This window comes from Danio rerio, chromosome 12, assembly GCF_049306965.1.
Source record: "Danio rerio strain Tuebingen ecotype United States chromosome 12, GRCz12tu, whole genome shotgun sequence".
Lineage (NCBI taxonomy): Eukaryota > Metazoa > Chordata > Actinopteri > Cypriniformes > Danionidae > Danio > Danio rerio.
The window spans coordinates 11,728,343-11,743,171 of record NC_133187.1 but is presented as its reverse complement, the minus strand read 5'-3'; the positions used below and the strand labels follow the sequence as shown (position 1 = coordinate 11,743,171).

At 33.5% G+C, this 14,829-nt stretch overlaps 1 protein-coding gene across 4 annotated transcripts in view; it reads right to left on the bottom strand.

The window, feature by feature from the left end:
- Positions 1–14,829, bottom strand: part of vps35l (VPS35 endosomal protein sorting factor like) — a 30,965-nt gene that overhangs the window by 9,985 nt on the left and 6,151 nt on the right. For 3 of the 4 annotated variants that reach the window (XM_073917723.1, XM_073917724.1, NM_001098181.1), the window contains exons 11-22: positions 11,786–11,833; positions 11,616–11,709; positions 10,306–10,506; positions 9,710–9,756; positions 8,895–9,006; positions 8,619–8,735; positions 6,176–6,229; positions 4,731–4,811; positions 4,577–4,639; positions 2,989–3,074; positions 2,526–2,606; positions 1,980–2,043 (exon numbers count right to left, since the gene is read on the bottom strand). In XM_073917723.1, the coding sequence (XP_073773824.1) occupies positions 1,980–2,043; positions 2,526–2,606; positions 2,989–3,074; positions 4,577–4,639; positions 4,731–4,811; positions 6,176–6,229; positions 8,619–8,735; positions 8,895–9,006; positions 9,710–9,756; positions 10,306–10,506; positions 11,616–11,709; positions 11,786–11,833 (1,048 nt within the window). Of the gene's footprint in view, positions 1–1,979; positions 2,044–2,525; positions 2,607–2,988; positions 3,075–4,576; positions 4,640–4,730; positions 4,812–6,175; positions 6,230–6,734; positions 6,876–6,959; positions 8,736–8,894; positions 9,007–9,709; positions 9,757–10,305; positions 10,507–11,615; positions 11,710–11,785; positions 11,834–14,829 lie in introns of those variants that run through there. The other variant, XR_012387641.1, reaches the window with a different exon arrangement.

The window sequence follows — 14,829 nt, the reverse complement described above, 5'->3', positions numbered from 1 at the left end:
ATCTCTCATACACAAAATGCTTTTGGCTGATTAAAAATGCAACAAGAACTCCAGTTTTTAGAGTTACATGATTATTCAGAAATCACTGTAATATACTAGCATGCAACAAGAAAACATTTTTATTATTATCAGTTTTGAATGCTGATACACTACCAGTTTTCAGTAAAAATGACAACAACTTTAGAGTATAATTTTTTTTTTAAATAAATTATTCACTTCTATTAAGTAAAGATTATTAACATTTATTATACAACATTAAACATTTTATAAACGTTACAAAAGATCATAATTCCAAATAAAAGCTGTTCTTTTTATTTTTTAAAGAGTTCTCCAGTTTTTGCAACAGAATAAAACATTTAAACAGTTCAATAATAAAATAGACTACAACTTTACACTGATTATTTTTCACAATTCAGATTTTCTACAAAATTTTCTACAAAAATTTCTCAGAGGAAAAAAATACTTTCACAATAAAAATGTGGTAACATTTTATTTTGATGGTCTATTTGAGTATTAGTAGACTGTCTGCTTAATATCTGTTGATACTGCTTCTTTAACAGACATTTAACTGATTATAAGAAACTTTGCAAGTACATGTCAACTTACATCAACCCTAACCCCAACCTCACAGTCTACTTATAATTTTATGAGAATTAGTTGCAATGTAACTTAAATTCAACAAAGGGACCATCAAAAAAAAGTGTGACCAAAAATGTGGATGACGACTAAAAACAAAGTTTTAGAATTTGTTTTGCAACTGGTTATAACAAATACAATATTACACATAACTACTTTGTTATTGTTGTTTTATATGTTGCTAAGAAGACACTCTAGAAGATGGGTCAAGCATAGCTCCATTATTGTTGAAAGTAAAAAATATATATTGCTTTATGATCTTTGTTTTAAAGGGCATCTATGATGAAAATCATCTTTTGAACAGAACTGTGTGTACTGTATGTATAGTATGTCTACTTTCATATTGGAGTGATAGAAACACAATAAGTCTCTTTTTTCAAATTTCCTGAAGTTAAAACAGGACCTAAATGCCAGTGATTTGAAGGCCCACCGCAACATGACATAGGAGTGGGTTTTTTTCCTGTCCACCATATTGATTGACAGGTGCCATGTTTCCATAATAACATGTATACACATGTCCACAGAACTTTTTTTGGCAAATAAACTGGGATTAAAATATCTGTTCCAACTCTGTGGTTTTTATAAGTTTTATAAGTTTAAAATGTTTTCAAAACAGAGCATGTTTGTAATAAAGAAAGTAAAATGCTAATTCTTGATCACTATAATCACCACAGCCGCATGGTGTCAGTAAATGCGCATATATATATATATATATATATATATATATATATATATATATATATATATATATATATATATATATATATATATATATATGTCAGAGTGTGTACCGCAAATGGCATTTGTGTGAGACTCATCATTTCAGAAAGGCTTGAACAAACTTCACCAGATTGACTAATGAGCTGTATTTCAGCTTCATCCGTGTCTGTCTCTATCACTGACGGCTGTTTAGCTGACGTAACGCATGAGAAGCAGACACAAATGTCGAAACAGTGAGAAGCAGTTCATTTGGATTTAAAGCCACAGACTAAAAAAACAACTGTAGTCAAGACACCAAAATGGGAAGCTTTTAGAGGCTATAATAAATAATCTGATGGGTATTTTGAGCTGAAACTTTACAGACACATTCTAGAGACACCAAAGGCTTATCCTACATCTTGTAAAAGGGTTAAAATAGGTGTTAATAATAATAATAATAAGTAAAGACCTAAGAAATGTCTTTGTTTTTGTTGTATTGAAAACATACCGCACTACTGTGCGACTACTATAGAACAACACATTTTAAAGTTTGCACATGATTGCAGTTCTTAAAACCGTAAACTAGCTTTAAATTCATGCAGAGAGGATGTTTTTTTTAGAATTGATGCAGAAAAGTCACTTACCATACGAATAAAACCATTGATCAGCAGAGCCAGAGATCTTTTTTCATCATCTAAAGTCAAAGCACTAAAAACACAGAGCGCATGCAAACATGTCAATCTCTCCGATTCAGCAATATTAGTAAGTCAATGACATTAATATATATATATATATATATATATATACACAGTGGTGTGAAAAAATGTTTGCCCCTTTACTGATTTCGTATTTTGTTTGCATGTGTCACACATTAATGTTTCAGATCATCAAACAAATGTTATTAACTAAAGATAACGAAAGTAATCACGTCATTTGATACACATCAAGACAAAACTACATAGCTCTGTGTGAACACTTTCAAACACGGCTATGAAGTTTTGTTTTTGTTTTCTGTTAACATTAATTTCAAAACTGCATGATGTGTTTATTTATGTTATCTTAAAATATTAAAGTATATCTTAAAATATATATGTGTTTGACTATCTGAAATATGAAAAGTGTGACAAACAAGCAAAACCAGTAAGGGACCAAACACTTTTTCACACCACTGTACAGTACAGCTCACTCACTTGACAGAGTCGTGCATGGTCTTACAGATGTGCAGCAGTGCGTTGAGAATAACCGGGTCTCTCGTTGGTTCCTGCTGGTGTCTAAACGAAGAAAGAAACCTGCTTAGTATAACCACATTTTAAGGGATAGTTCACCCAAACATGAAAATTTACCGACTATTTACTCAGCCGCAAGTGGTTCCAAACCTTTAAGGATTTCTTTTTTTCTGTTGAACACAAAAAAGAATAATAGTTTGAAGAATGTTGGCAACCAGTAACCACTGACTTCCATAGTAGGTAAAACCAATTCTATGGAAGTCGATGGTAGCCAGTTTTCAACATTTTTCAAAATTTCTTTTTTTGTGTTTAAGAGAAGAAACTCCAGGTTTGTGAAAGGTGTTCAGTCAGAATGTTCAGTTTTTGGTGAACTACTTTAATTAACAACATGGTAAAGCAGATACAGTATAGTGAGTGACAAACATACTTGATGAAGACCTCCATGATGGATTTACACACCTCCACCCTCACACTGTCTTTCTGGAACATGTCCAAAAAGGGCAGAAACTTCTCCTGCAATGATTAAAAATAATTGTTATAATTATATTACATTATTTTATGTTTCTGTAAAACAATTAAGAGTTCAATCTTAAGGATTTTGAATTGGCCATATGGAATGAATCTGACTTAAAAAAAAGAGTCACACAAAGAAATTCAACACAAAACACAGGAATTCCATTAGTAAAACTCAAATGTTCTGAGTTCTGACATTATAAATGCTAATGTCATTTATGTAGTTTATTTATATTATTAATTAATATTATGTCTAATCATTCTCTGATATGTAGTCTGCATTTGCTTGACATGTTTCTCTAAAATGTTCAATACAATAAAAATACAATCCCCAATGATTTATTTTCAGAAGTGAGCCGTTATAAATAAAAATATTTTCAGGTAAATTTATATGATTTAATCTAGCTAACAAGGTGAGTAGAAAAGATGTGTGTTTGTGGATATGAATGTATAAACATCTTATTTGTTAAATATCTAAATGATTTATCTAGCTTTGTATAAAACAAGGCTATCAAAGCTGTCATAAAACTGGTTTGGTGGCCACTTTCTTGGTGTTTTATTTGCCCGGTTGATATTAAACCATTTGATTTGTTATAACTCTATGCAGTATATCAAAATGTGTCTTTACAAAATAAATAAATACATTCATTCATTTCCCTTCAGCTTAGACCCTTTGTTCATCAGGGCTCGCCACAGCTGATTGAACCACCAACTTATCCAGCACATGTTTTACGCAGGGGATTCCCCTTCCAGCTGCAACCCAGTACAGGAAAACATCCAGACACTCATATTAAAAAACATACACAACGGCCAATTTAGTTTATTAAATTCATCTATAGCACATGTCCTTGAACTGTGGGGGAAACCAGAGGAAATCCATGCAAACACAGGGAGAACATGCCAGTTCCACACAGAAATGGCAACTGACCCAGCCGGGAGTCAACAGTGCGAACCACTGAGCCACCAAATTGCCATAAATAAATGCATTTTTACGTTTTTTTTTTTTCTTAAATTCACCAATTAATTAAATGCAGCTCATTTTGATTTCTTTTCCCCCCCTATTTCACAATTCATTTGTAGTATATTAGAAATGTTGTATATAAAAAGTGTTGCATTTATTTAATTGACTGAATTACCAAAACAAATATAAACTAATTAGAAATGTTAAAAGGTGGCATTTCAACTAAAAGTTTGACCATATAAGTGTAAGTAATTAAATTTTTAAATTTACATTCAATTTAAATTCTACTTTCTTAAAAGAAACAATATGTTGTTTTTTTATTAAAAGAGTACTATCTTCCTTCAAGTTCAACAAAGGAAAGTAACTCAAACAGGTGTAGGCAAGTGGAGGAGGAGTAAATGGTTGGTTGCAGAATTTTCCTTTATTTAAATACGCTATCTCTTTAGATATAGCCATATAGATATTGTTTAACAACACTAAATATATATGGAGACTGTTATCTAAATTCAATACTGAATGATGCACAGTTCTGTATTCATACCATCGAAAAAAGCATTGAGAAATCATGGAAGTAGGTGAGGATCTTCTTAATCACTGACTGCAACTGGAAAGAAACAAAAGAAGAGCAATGAAGTGCTCTGACAACATCAATGTCATATTATCTTTTTAATATCTACTGTATGTTTCTGGCTAACCTGTGGATATGCATCTTCAAAAGCTCTGTCTGGAGTCATGTGTTTGATGATATCAGCAAGAACAGTGTTCACCTCCCGTTTCTACAAGGAAGAAATATGTAATGGCATACTAAAAAAACTAAGTCAGATTATTGTGTTAAATGTAAACCACAGAGCTCTACAAGATACAGTAGACCTAATTTCTTCAAATGATAAGGACATGGTGATGTAAATTATTTATTAAATAAAATCACAAGAGAAACAAAAGAAAATGAATTTTCGCATATGTGCCTTTGTCAGTGTATATATATATATATATATATATATATATATATATATATATATATATATATATATATATATATATATATATAAGCAATATCACACGAGTAGCAGTGCGATATGGCTGTATATCGGCACTGGTGGGAGGCTTGCATTGACACGAGGCCGCAGGCCGAGTGCCTTAGTGCCCTATATATACATGTGTTTTTTTTTCTCTTCCTTATGTATGAATATTTGATTTTAATTAAGAATTGAAATAAAAGAGATTAGGGAGACCTGTTACGCCGAGTTCATACTGCATTGATTTTAACCCCGATTTTGAGTCAGCAACATCTTTTGAGAAATTGCAGACAAATGCCTGAAATCATAGGCAAATCGGTGCTCATTCACTTGATTAACAATCACACAATGTGAACTATCAAAGTCGCAATTAGAGAGAATTGCTGTTGAGTCAATGATGCCCATGAAATATTTGGCATACTAAATATCTAGATACTGTGTAAAACGAGATCTGACTGAAAATAACATTAGCGATCGCCTACAGCCAATGAGAGAGCAGCATCCACTAGTATGTGTACCTGCAGGCCAGCAGGTACACATAGGAGATTGGGGGAGAAGTTAATAGCGTTCATTTTCAGTTTATTTGGACCCAAGAATTTGAGGAAATCTAGTGGAAATTTGGCACAAGCACCGTGTCTGTTTGACGTGTCATCTGAGCAATATCACAACCGAGATATAGAAAAATTTTCTAGTTAGTTTCCTTTAAACCCAGGTGAACAAAATAAGTACATTTTCTGCCCCATGACATAGTTGAAATATATACTATGTGACCTTGCGTTGTTTCCATGTTACTTCCCGCGTTTTTGGTTGCGAGATGTAGTTTGGCCAAAACTGTCGGCGATTCTTCTTATTTGTAAGCCATGCAGGGTAAAACCCCCCGTCACCGATCCATTTTGCAGCGTAAACAAAGTAGCGACGAAACGCTGCCCCAGTCATGCAGTATGAAAAAATCTGTGGCACGACTATGTTAAAAATCATGCAGTCTGAACTCTGCATAACTTAATTGATTGTAAACACCTGAAAATGATATGTGTGTTTAAGTGGTAGTGCAGACCTTTGGTACTTGTCATTAAAAAAAAAAAGTCAAAGTAAAAAAGAAATGTCTCTCATTATTAATATCTCACCGTGAAGTGACGGCAAGTGAACTCGACCCAGATCTCAGCACAGTTGATATAATCCTGAGTTACAGGAAAAATGCAAACAAAAAACAACATCATACAGTGAATAGATTCATTCAAATATATACTTACATGTAGTACACATACATGTTATATAGGATTGGGCAATATTTAGCCAAGATACAACTGAAAATGTGTAATCTGAGTGTTCAAAACAAATCTAAATGTTGAGAAAATTGTCTTTAAAATGGTCCAAAATACTAAATCCTGAATCCTGAACGAGAATCCTGAAAGTTTTAATATATTTACAGTAGGAAAAATATCTTCATGAAATATTATTTTTGTCATGGATTGTCACATGACTACGTTTAAATGGACATCAGTAATCCAATTATTTACCTTAACCTAAATAAGGCAATAATATGATTGAGTTACTTTTAGAATGTTTCATTCATGTTCCCATTTTACATGTTTTATATAGATTAATGTCATTACGTCATCAAGATATCCAATTTTTCCTCCTTTCATGTAATTTCAGGTGTTCCATTTTTTATTTTATTTTTTTACTTTTAACTTCAATTCTGCATTTTCACTTTCATTCAGAAACATTTCATTCATGCCCCAGTGGCAAACTTTGAGCTACTGGATGTCAGTATGAAGGACTGTTGGGAAAGTGTTGTTTTAAAGGGCACCTATGGTGAAAAATCTACTTTCAAGCTGTTTGGACAGACAAGTGTGTATATATAGTGTATAGACCATCATATTGGGGTGATATAAACACACCAAGTGCTTTTTTCTTTTAATTTAACAACATAAAAACGGTGGACCAATTGGAGCGGTTTTCAGACCGACTTGACATAGGAGTGCGGTCCCCCCACCCACCGAATTGTTTGACAGCTGTTGCATTAACATGTCCCGGTAGTCACGTGTATAACCAAGTCAACAAGACCAGACATGCGCAAAGCAACCAGGAAAAAAAGCACTGTTCAGTTCGCTAGGATCATCAATCATCATCAAATGGGATCAAGAGTGAGTTTCACATGTTTAAAATGTTTTAAAACAGTGCACGTGTGTAATGAAGTACAGCAATTTATTTCAGATTCACTTCATCAGCACAGCAGCGTGTCAGAACAATTATTAAGGAAGACGCTTCAATCCCGGTTTGTGGACATTAAATCAGGTTCAATTTGTACATAAACATAACAGATATCCACACAGCAGCGGAGATTAAGCTGCATCCTGTAACATATGTGTGCCAAAAAAGTGGAAAAAGAGTGGGATGCTAAAGGCGCTCTGTCTGTCAGTGTGTGCGTGTGTATCTGTGTTTGTGTGCGCGCGTGAACTTTGTAACGATATTGTGTGTGACTAATCAATGCAACCGCACAACAAATACTCATTGGTAAAGTTCTTACTGTAGTATTTCTCACAAACGCTATGTGAGATCTTCTTCCTTTAAGTCTGTCTGTTGTCTAACGCAGCCGAGGGAGGAGATTAAGGCATGCAGAAAGACGCGTAGAAAAGGTAGGTGGGGAGGACTCGCCTTAAAGGCGCAGTACGACAAAACAACCCCCTGGTGGAAAAATGTATAAAACAGGATCTAGTAAAAGGTATAATGAAAAATCTGATGGGTCATTTGAGCTAAAACTTTACATACACATTCTGGTGCTGCAAAACACTTATATTAAATCTGAAAAACGGGTAACCTAGGTACCCTTTAACGCAATTTTATACCGCACGCTGAATTTAAATTAAATTTCTGCATTTCCCAGGCAGCGTAAAAGTGTGTTTAGTGATGATTATGGCAGGTGTGACGAGTCTCCAGGAGCTCACTGTGTGTGTGCACTAGGAGATATGGGTGTCTGTGGCCCTTTACTATCTCGGTAGCTGCAGAAAATACAGCTGACAGAAGTGTGTTGATGGAATATCCTGTCACAAAATCGTATACGATGGTAAAAGTTTAACTAAGATGTTTACGTGTCTGTACTGCATTTCAATAATGTCACTAAAATGGGAATACCATGCATGTTTTAATTTGATTAGTGTTTAGATTATGACTTTAGTTGGATTAAGATAATCAAAAATCTCTGTTTACATGTTTGAATGAAAGACTCTTAATCAGAGTATTGTCTTAATCGTATTAGCACTGGTGTCCATGCAAACATACTAGTGAACAAAGTTCATCACTGTCCTGTAACTGTGCCCAAATTTGAGTACAGAACCTACTGATTCACAACCTCTAATACAAGGGAGCTGATTGAGATATACAGCAAAGAAACAACTTGTGATGCAAGCCATGCGTTGTATCTGGGCTAAACAATTGCATTTAAACACATTAAACAGATTCATGCTCAGCAACCAACTGATATGTCATGGGGGTGACAAGCTATCCCTGAATATGGTCATTGTTTCTGTGTTTTTCAAACATTTAGAGAAAAACTGATGTGTTTACCCGTGGGCTGCGAACTTTAGTGATGACCTTCCAGGCTTCATTGAGTATGGAGAGTCTCTCGCTCTCTGGAGGGTCAGCACAGGACAGACTGCGGCCCAGAGATGCAAACAACAAGTGCTGAAAAGCACAGAGGATCATGAGAAGAAATTATGACACTGAAATTCAACAAAGTAATTATGCCCTGTCTGTAGCTTTGTTATTGGGTGTGTGTGTGTGTGTGTGTGTGTGTGTGTGTGTGTGTGTGTGTGTGTGTGTGTGTGTGTGTGTGTCAGTCACCTTGGGAAATCCAGCTTCATCACAGTCTTTGATCATGCCAATGAAGTCTGTTGCTCTCGTTGCAACAAATTCAGCCCGAAACGCCCACATGACAGAGTTTAGCAGAAGAGCACTATGGGGAAGAAAAGACAATCAGTGTATACTGAAGTGTATATACTCACATTACTCTATACTGTATATGCAGCAAACACTTTCTTATGAACTCCATGTTACAAGAACTCAAATAGATAAAACAAATATTTACTCGTGAATGTACCACAAATGATTGTGAACGTCCTGCTATTTAACTGTAAATGCCTCTTTGCACAGTTTTGTACTGCATTACGTAAAGTACTTCTATAGTCTGTCTTGGGTCAGATTACAGCTCAAGTATGTTAGCCATGTATTGTTTAGGTTTTAAAAATTGCTCTGTTGATAGTTATGTTTATTTATTTGTATCACCATGAACACAAGATTCCGAGCCACTTTACGTAGACACATGAAAAGGAATGACAATAAAGCTCAACTTGACATGACTAAATGCACTGTAGATTAAGATGCTTGCCCATGTAAGCACAATGCTAAATGGGGGTAGGTAGCTGTTTACTAGTCCACAAAGCCCACCCATACATATTAATAAAAAAGTGCATGATTTTCATTGATCAGTAAATATTACATATACAGTGTGCCTCAGTGGTGAGATTTTACTTGTTATTGTTCTATAGCATAAAATACCATATGTTTGTAGATATTTAAGAAATATGCTGTTATCATGCGTTTATCTAAAAACAATGCAAAATTTTCCATTGAAAAGTGCCTCAGTGGTGAGATCTTACTTGTTGCCTAACTTCTTGCATCTGTCCATCATCTCAGTTAGCAGAACCTTTAAAGGACAAAGCAGATCAAACATATCTGATCATAAACACTTTGAAAGGCCCTTACAAAGCTTACAAGATTAAATTAAATAAAAAGTCTTTTCACATTATTTACTAGACCTGAAAAAATAGGAACTATCAATAAACTTTCAATAAAAAGGTAAATTTTTATTTCATATATAATGAATACATTAACAAAAGATTAAAAAAACAATGCAACAAATGTATTTCTTATCACATAAGGGTAACTAATGTAAATTTTACCAAAGTAATGTGGAAAAGCCATGCCACCTTTGCTCCACATTTTCAGTGTAAAGTTGTTTGTTGTTGAACATAATTGTTAATATTTATTTATTTATATTTAAATATGTTATATAAAAACAACATGGATATAATAAAATACTGACTGAAAAGGAATACCTTAACAGGTCGAAGTATGAGTTCATCAGGTAGAAATATTTCACATCAAACTTTGAACTGATCTTAGCCTTAATAAAAATTAAACAACAAAAGCAACTGAACAATTGCTAAAACATTATGTGTGTGTGTGTGTTTACCTCAGGTGCTCTATAGGCCACACACTGCAGGATCCAGTTTATGGCAGGAGAATAGAGAGTCAGATAAACGGGAATCTCCACTCGCTGCAACACCAGCTGATTCTGCACACTGTCACCATGAATCTGACGAAACGAGGCCAGCAGATCGAAGAAATTTTTATTGAGACTGTCCTTCAGATGCGGCGCCACCTCCATCCCCACCTGAGAGAAAGGTAAGATTTGAAATCTGTTGTATCATCCACCATGTAATGCCCTATTTACTCCTGGTAATAAGTTGTTGTATACAAGTTTTTGATTATTCTAAAGCAGAAAAATGCCATATGTTTGTAGTAGTTTAAAAACATGCTTAGTTATTATACATGTTTATCCGAAAAAAACTAAGCTAAAGTCAGTTATTTTCCTTTCAAAATTTGCATTCCATTTCAGAATGTCTGTTTTGCTCTGTGTAACTCTGCCCACAGCCAGTTTTTTAATTATATTTTCAGCACTCTGGGTTGAACAAAAGCATATTTCATTTCAGTCTTGAAAGCAAACTCAATGTACGAGGGAATGGCCGAAAATGTAAAGATGCGAGGCTCCAAAATTAGACACAGATATGGAGTTTAAAAAAAATCACATGAGATGGTTTTTATTTTGCAAAAACAATGCAAATATTACAAATTTAAATATTAGCTGATCAGTTTACAATGATCATGAGGCATGCTCATTCCTGTTGTTTTCGTCAATCTGGCAACCTGTGTGTGTCGGATGAAAAATAACCCACTCCAATATTGTAAATTTGGACCGCAATACCTAGTTCAACCACTAGGTCAATCAAAACAAACCAGAGGTTTCTGCAGACCTTTATATGATTATGATGATGCATTTCCAAACGGAAAAGGAAAAGTGAGTAAAAAGGGAGTACTTCATCAAAGAAGGATTGTCATTCTACAGTTGAAGAAGATTGTAAGATTTTGTTTATTGATTAAAAAACTTTATTTTTCCTCAGTAGATTGTGCACAGATTAATTGTTCACTTTAAGATTATGGGCACTACTAAATAAACATAATAAATGTAATTTTTTTTGGAATTTTGATTTTTAAATACAGGACATGTTGATGAAGTGCACTGGCACGATTTCATTTAAATTTAAATATAACACCTTCAGTTACGTAAAATAGGGTTGCACTGCTGACTTTAATGCCAATATGTTGTATTTTTCATTTTTTGAGTTAACTAAGCCTTAAAAATGACAAAGTTGTACTTTTTTTAGGTTGTAGAAGGAACCTGCTAATATACACTATTTATTTAGAAAGCATTATTCTTCTCACCCTGCATAAATAGGCCCTTGCATATACAGCTACCAGCGGGTCTCCTATTCCTCTGATCATAGCTGTTAGTCTCTGCAGAGTCTCCTGAATCCCACTGAAGGACAGAGAGAGATGACATCATCAGTGAGCTGTCAAACTAGCTGCATGAAGCCAAGCATGGTGCTACTTACCATTTTGTCAAGAAGCGGTTGCATTTCAGAAGAGCAGCTTCAACATATCTGTGCCAAAGTCAAGGCTTCACTGTAAAACTGCTATACATATTGATTTTTTTCACTCTTTCAATTGTTCTCATAAACCAGTATAAACATGCATCACATTTGTAACTTAAATTTATTTTATCAAATTAATATGATGAAAATTTAAGATTTTTATTGGTAGTATTATAGTAAGTAATTTTTAATAATTATTTGTAACATCCTTATATTTTATTGATTGTTTTGCCCTAAACAATAAAAACTGTTCTCTATTATTCACCTGGCGCAATAAGGAGCAAGACATATAAGGTGCAATTTGGTGCTATTTTCAGATCAGCACAACTCAAATTTTCACGTTGTTTAAATAGCTAATCCATTTGGCCACTTTGTTGATTCATGGGTGTGCCGGTCTAGAAAGGAGGTGTGTTAAGGTGCAGTGTTGGCACGTTGCTATTTTGAGAAACTGAAAAAGACTGCGCCATTGACCAACTAAAAGCAGGTCTATAGTCCAGCACAGAGTGGGTTAGTTCTGCACCTATGCAGGTTCAAACGCTAAACATATTGCTTAATTCACACAAGGTGCACAGCAATACACAAATATCTTAACATACGAAAAAAAATTAAAGACATAAGAACAAGAAATATTATTTTCGTATATCTCTATGCCTTCTCAATTGGGCTTTTTTCAGTTTGTTCATGACAATTTGCATTTGTTAAAATTATTAGCAGTCTTCTTTATTATATGCATATTTATATTTGTTTTAATAAAAACAAGTTTAGATGTGTCCACCTGTCGAGTCGTATACATCATCAAATAGGGCATAAGAATAGGACGTGTGTTTAGATATAACTCCATTTTTGACTACACTTCGTTATTATTCTTAATTTATTAATTTGCTGAAAATTAGAACTGAATTTTGAAAAAGTTATGAAACGAATCATTGCACTCAAAAATGAAATTAAATATGTAGGCTAATAAATGTCTTCAGTGGAGTGCATACAACACCATTTACTTATTCAGGAAAGTAAAGAAGTAAAGTAAACAGTAAAAGTAAAATCATGAGGAAGTAAAGAGGCCAAATGGAGAAGGCTCGTTCAGATGATGGTCTGTTTAACTGTTTTCTCACTAGGGAAGCGTTTAGTTTTTCCTCTGACAAAGTCTGTCAAGTAAATAGCAAATGCGCCATGGCATGACACAACTGACTCTTAAAGGGAGCAGCAGAGGAGACTCTGATTGATTTAATGCACGTTATTCTTAAAACACATCCATAATCATTAAAAAAATTAGCACAATCCTTTTAGATCATGCGCCCTGGTGCAAACTGTATTTTTCTGTGCTTAAATTAAAGTGGATTCGGACAAGCCTTTAATGCTTTTTCATGTGCTTTAGACTTTGCACCTAGATGATTAAAATAGAGCCCTATGTTGCTTTTAATCACATAAGCATTTAAATAGCATCTTATGAACATTATTAGAAAATATATAGCAAGAACTACAAATTATACCTCATTGATTTTTATTTAAAGAAATTACTACTACATCTTGTGTTTTGGTAATATGTACATCAACAACTGCACTGAACTATATTTTGTGCTCTTTTTGGGCTTTATAAAAAGTTTGACTTTCATATTCTTATATGACGTAACAAATATCATACTTGAAAAGTTAAGTGGACTTAACTAATATGTACTTGCACTGAAATTAATAATTTGTTACAATGTACACTTTGTGTAAATACATGTCTATAAATTGTACTTATGAATAATTAAATACCTGCATGTAACTACATCTGTAATTACATTTTTTTTTACCAAACTTTACACATTAACCCACCCTTAAAAATACACATACCACCAAACCTGTCCCTAGCCCACCCGTATCCCACCCCAAGAGCACCAGAAGTGTTGATGCTACTTAATATGAAGTGGGTCTCTTTGTCTTTATAAAATAAAATTCAAAACAAAATTCTGATTCTAATTTTATATTTCAAGTTTCATGGGTAAATAAAACTTCCTAAGCATCATATGCACAAGTGGTTTAAAAATACTGCTGTAACTGCTGTTTCTTTTCATTATTTGTTTTGGCTAAAACTAAAGTAATAAAATTTAACACAATCTACAGATGCACCGATATGAAATTTCTAACCAATAATCAATAACTCAATAACTAGATTTAGAGGTCAATAGCCGATTTATAGGTCGATAAATGTAAAAAAAAAAAAAATAATAAACATTTCTGCCTGATTGCAAAACAAAATTTTGTTTAAAACTTTGTTTTGTCTATTTATTTTTTATTTTAAAACCTTAACTTAAGGAAAAATTCTACTGATCTTTGAACTTTATTAACTATTCATTTATATGGGCAAGTTTCATTTATACCAATAAAATCTAATGCCATCTATTATATAATCTATTATAAACAAAAAGTATGCAGAAATAAAAAAACACACACAAAGTCACAAAACATTCAAAAATAAAATACCAATAAATTAATAAAAATGTGCAATTATTTTGTTCTGATACGGTATGACTTTGTATACTTTTTTTTAACAGAAAGGCCAACAAGAATTGTCACTGGATTGCTCATCTACTTCATCTCTGAAAGCAAGAGTGGGATATCTTATTTTTATTTATTGAAGAGAAGCATTTAAACTTTCTCATACATAAATCTGTTTCTCTTGCAAGCCTGGTGTCTTCTTTTTTTTTTTATGAAGAAAAAGTCCCGCACCACTGACATTTAAACTTCTCTCTAATCAAGCAGCATTAGCTCTTGTAAGGTGCACATCTGATTTGATTTCTGAAAGTCTCAGAGGGGATGATCAAAAATTTTTGTTTTTAGAAATGAAATGAGATCCAACCTGTATAAATAAAACATAATTAATTGGCTTAAAGATTTCGACCAAATTTTGCATTTGTACTGATAATGATAATATAAAAAAAAAAAGAACTTATCAGCCAATATTGACATTGTTGCCAAAATTTCAAGCATCCCTATAACGTAAACCTAGAAATAACCACCTA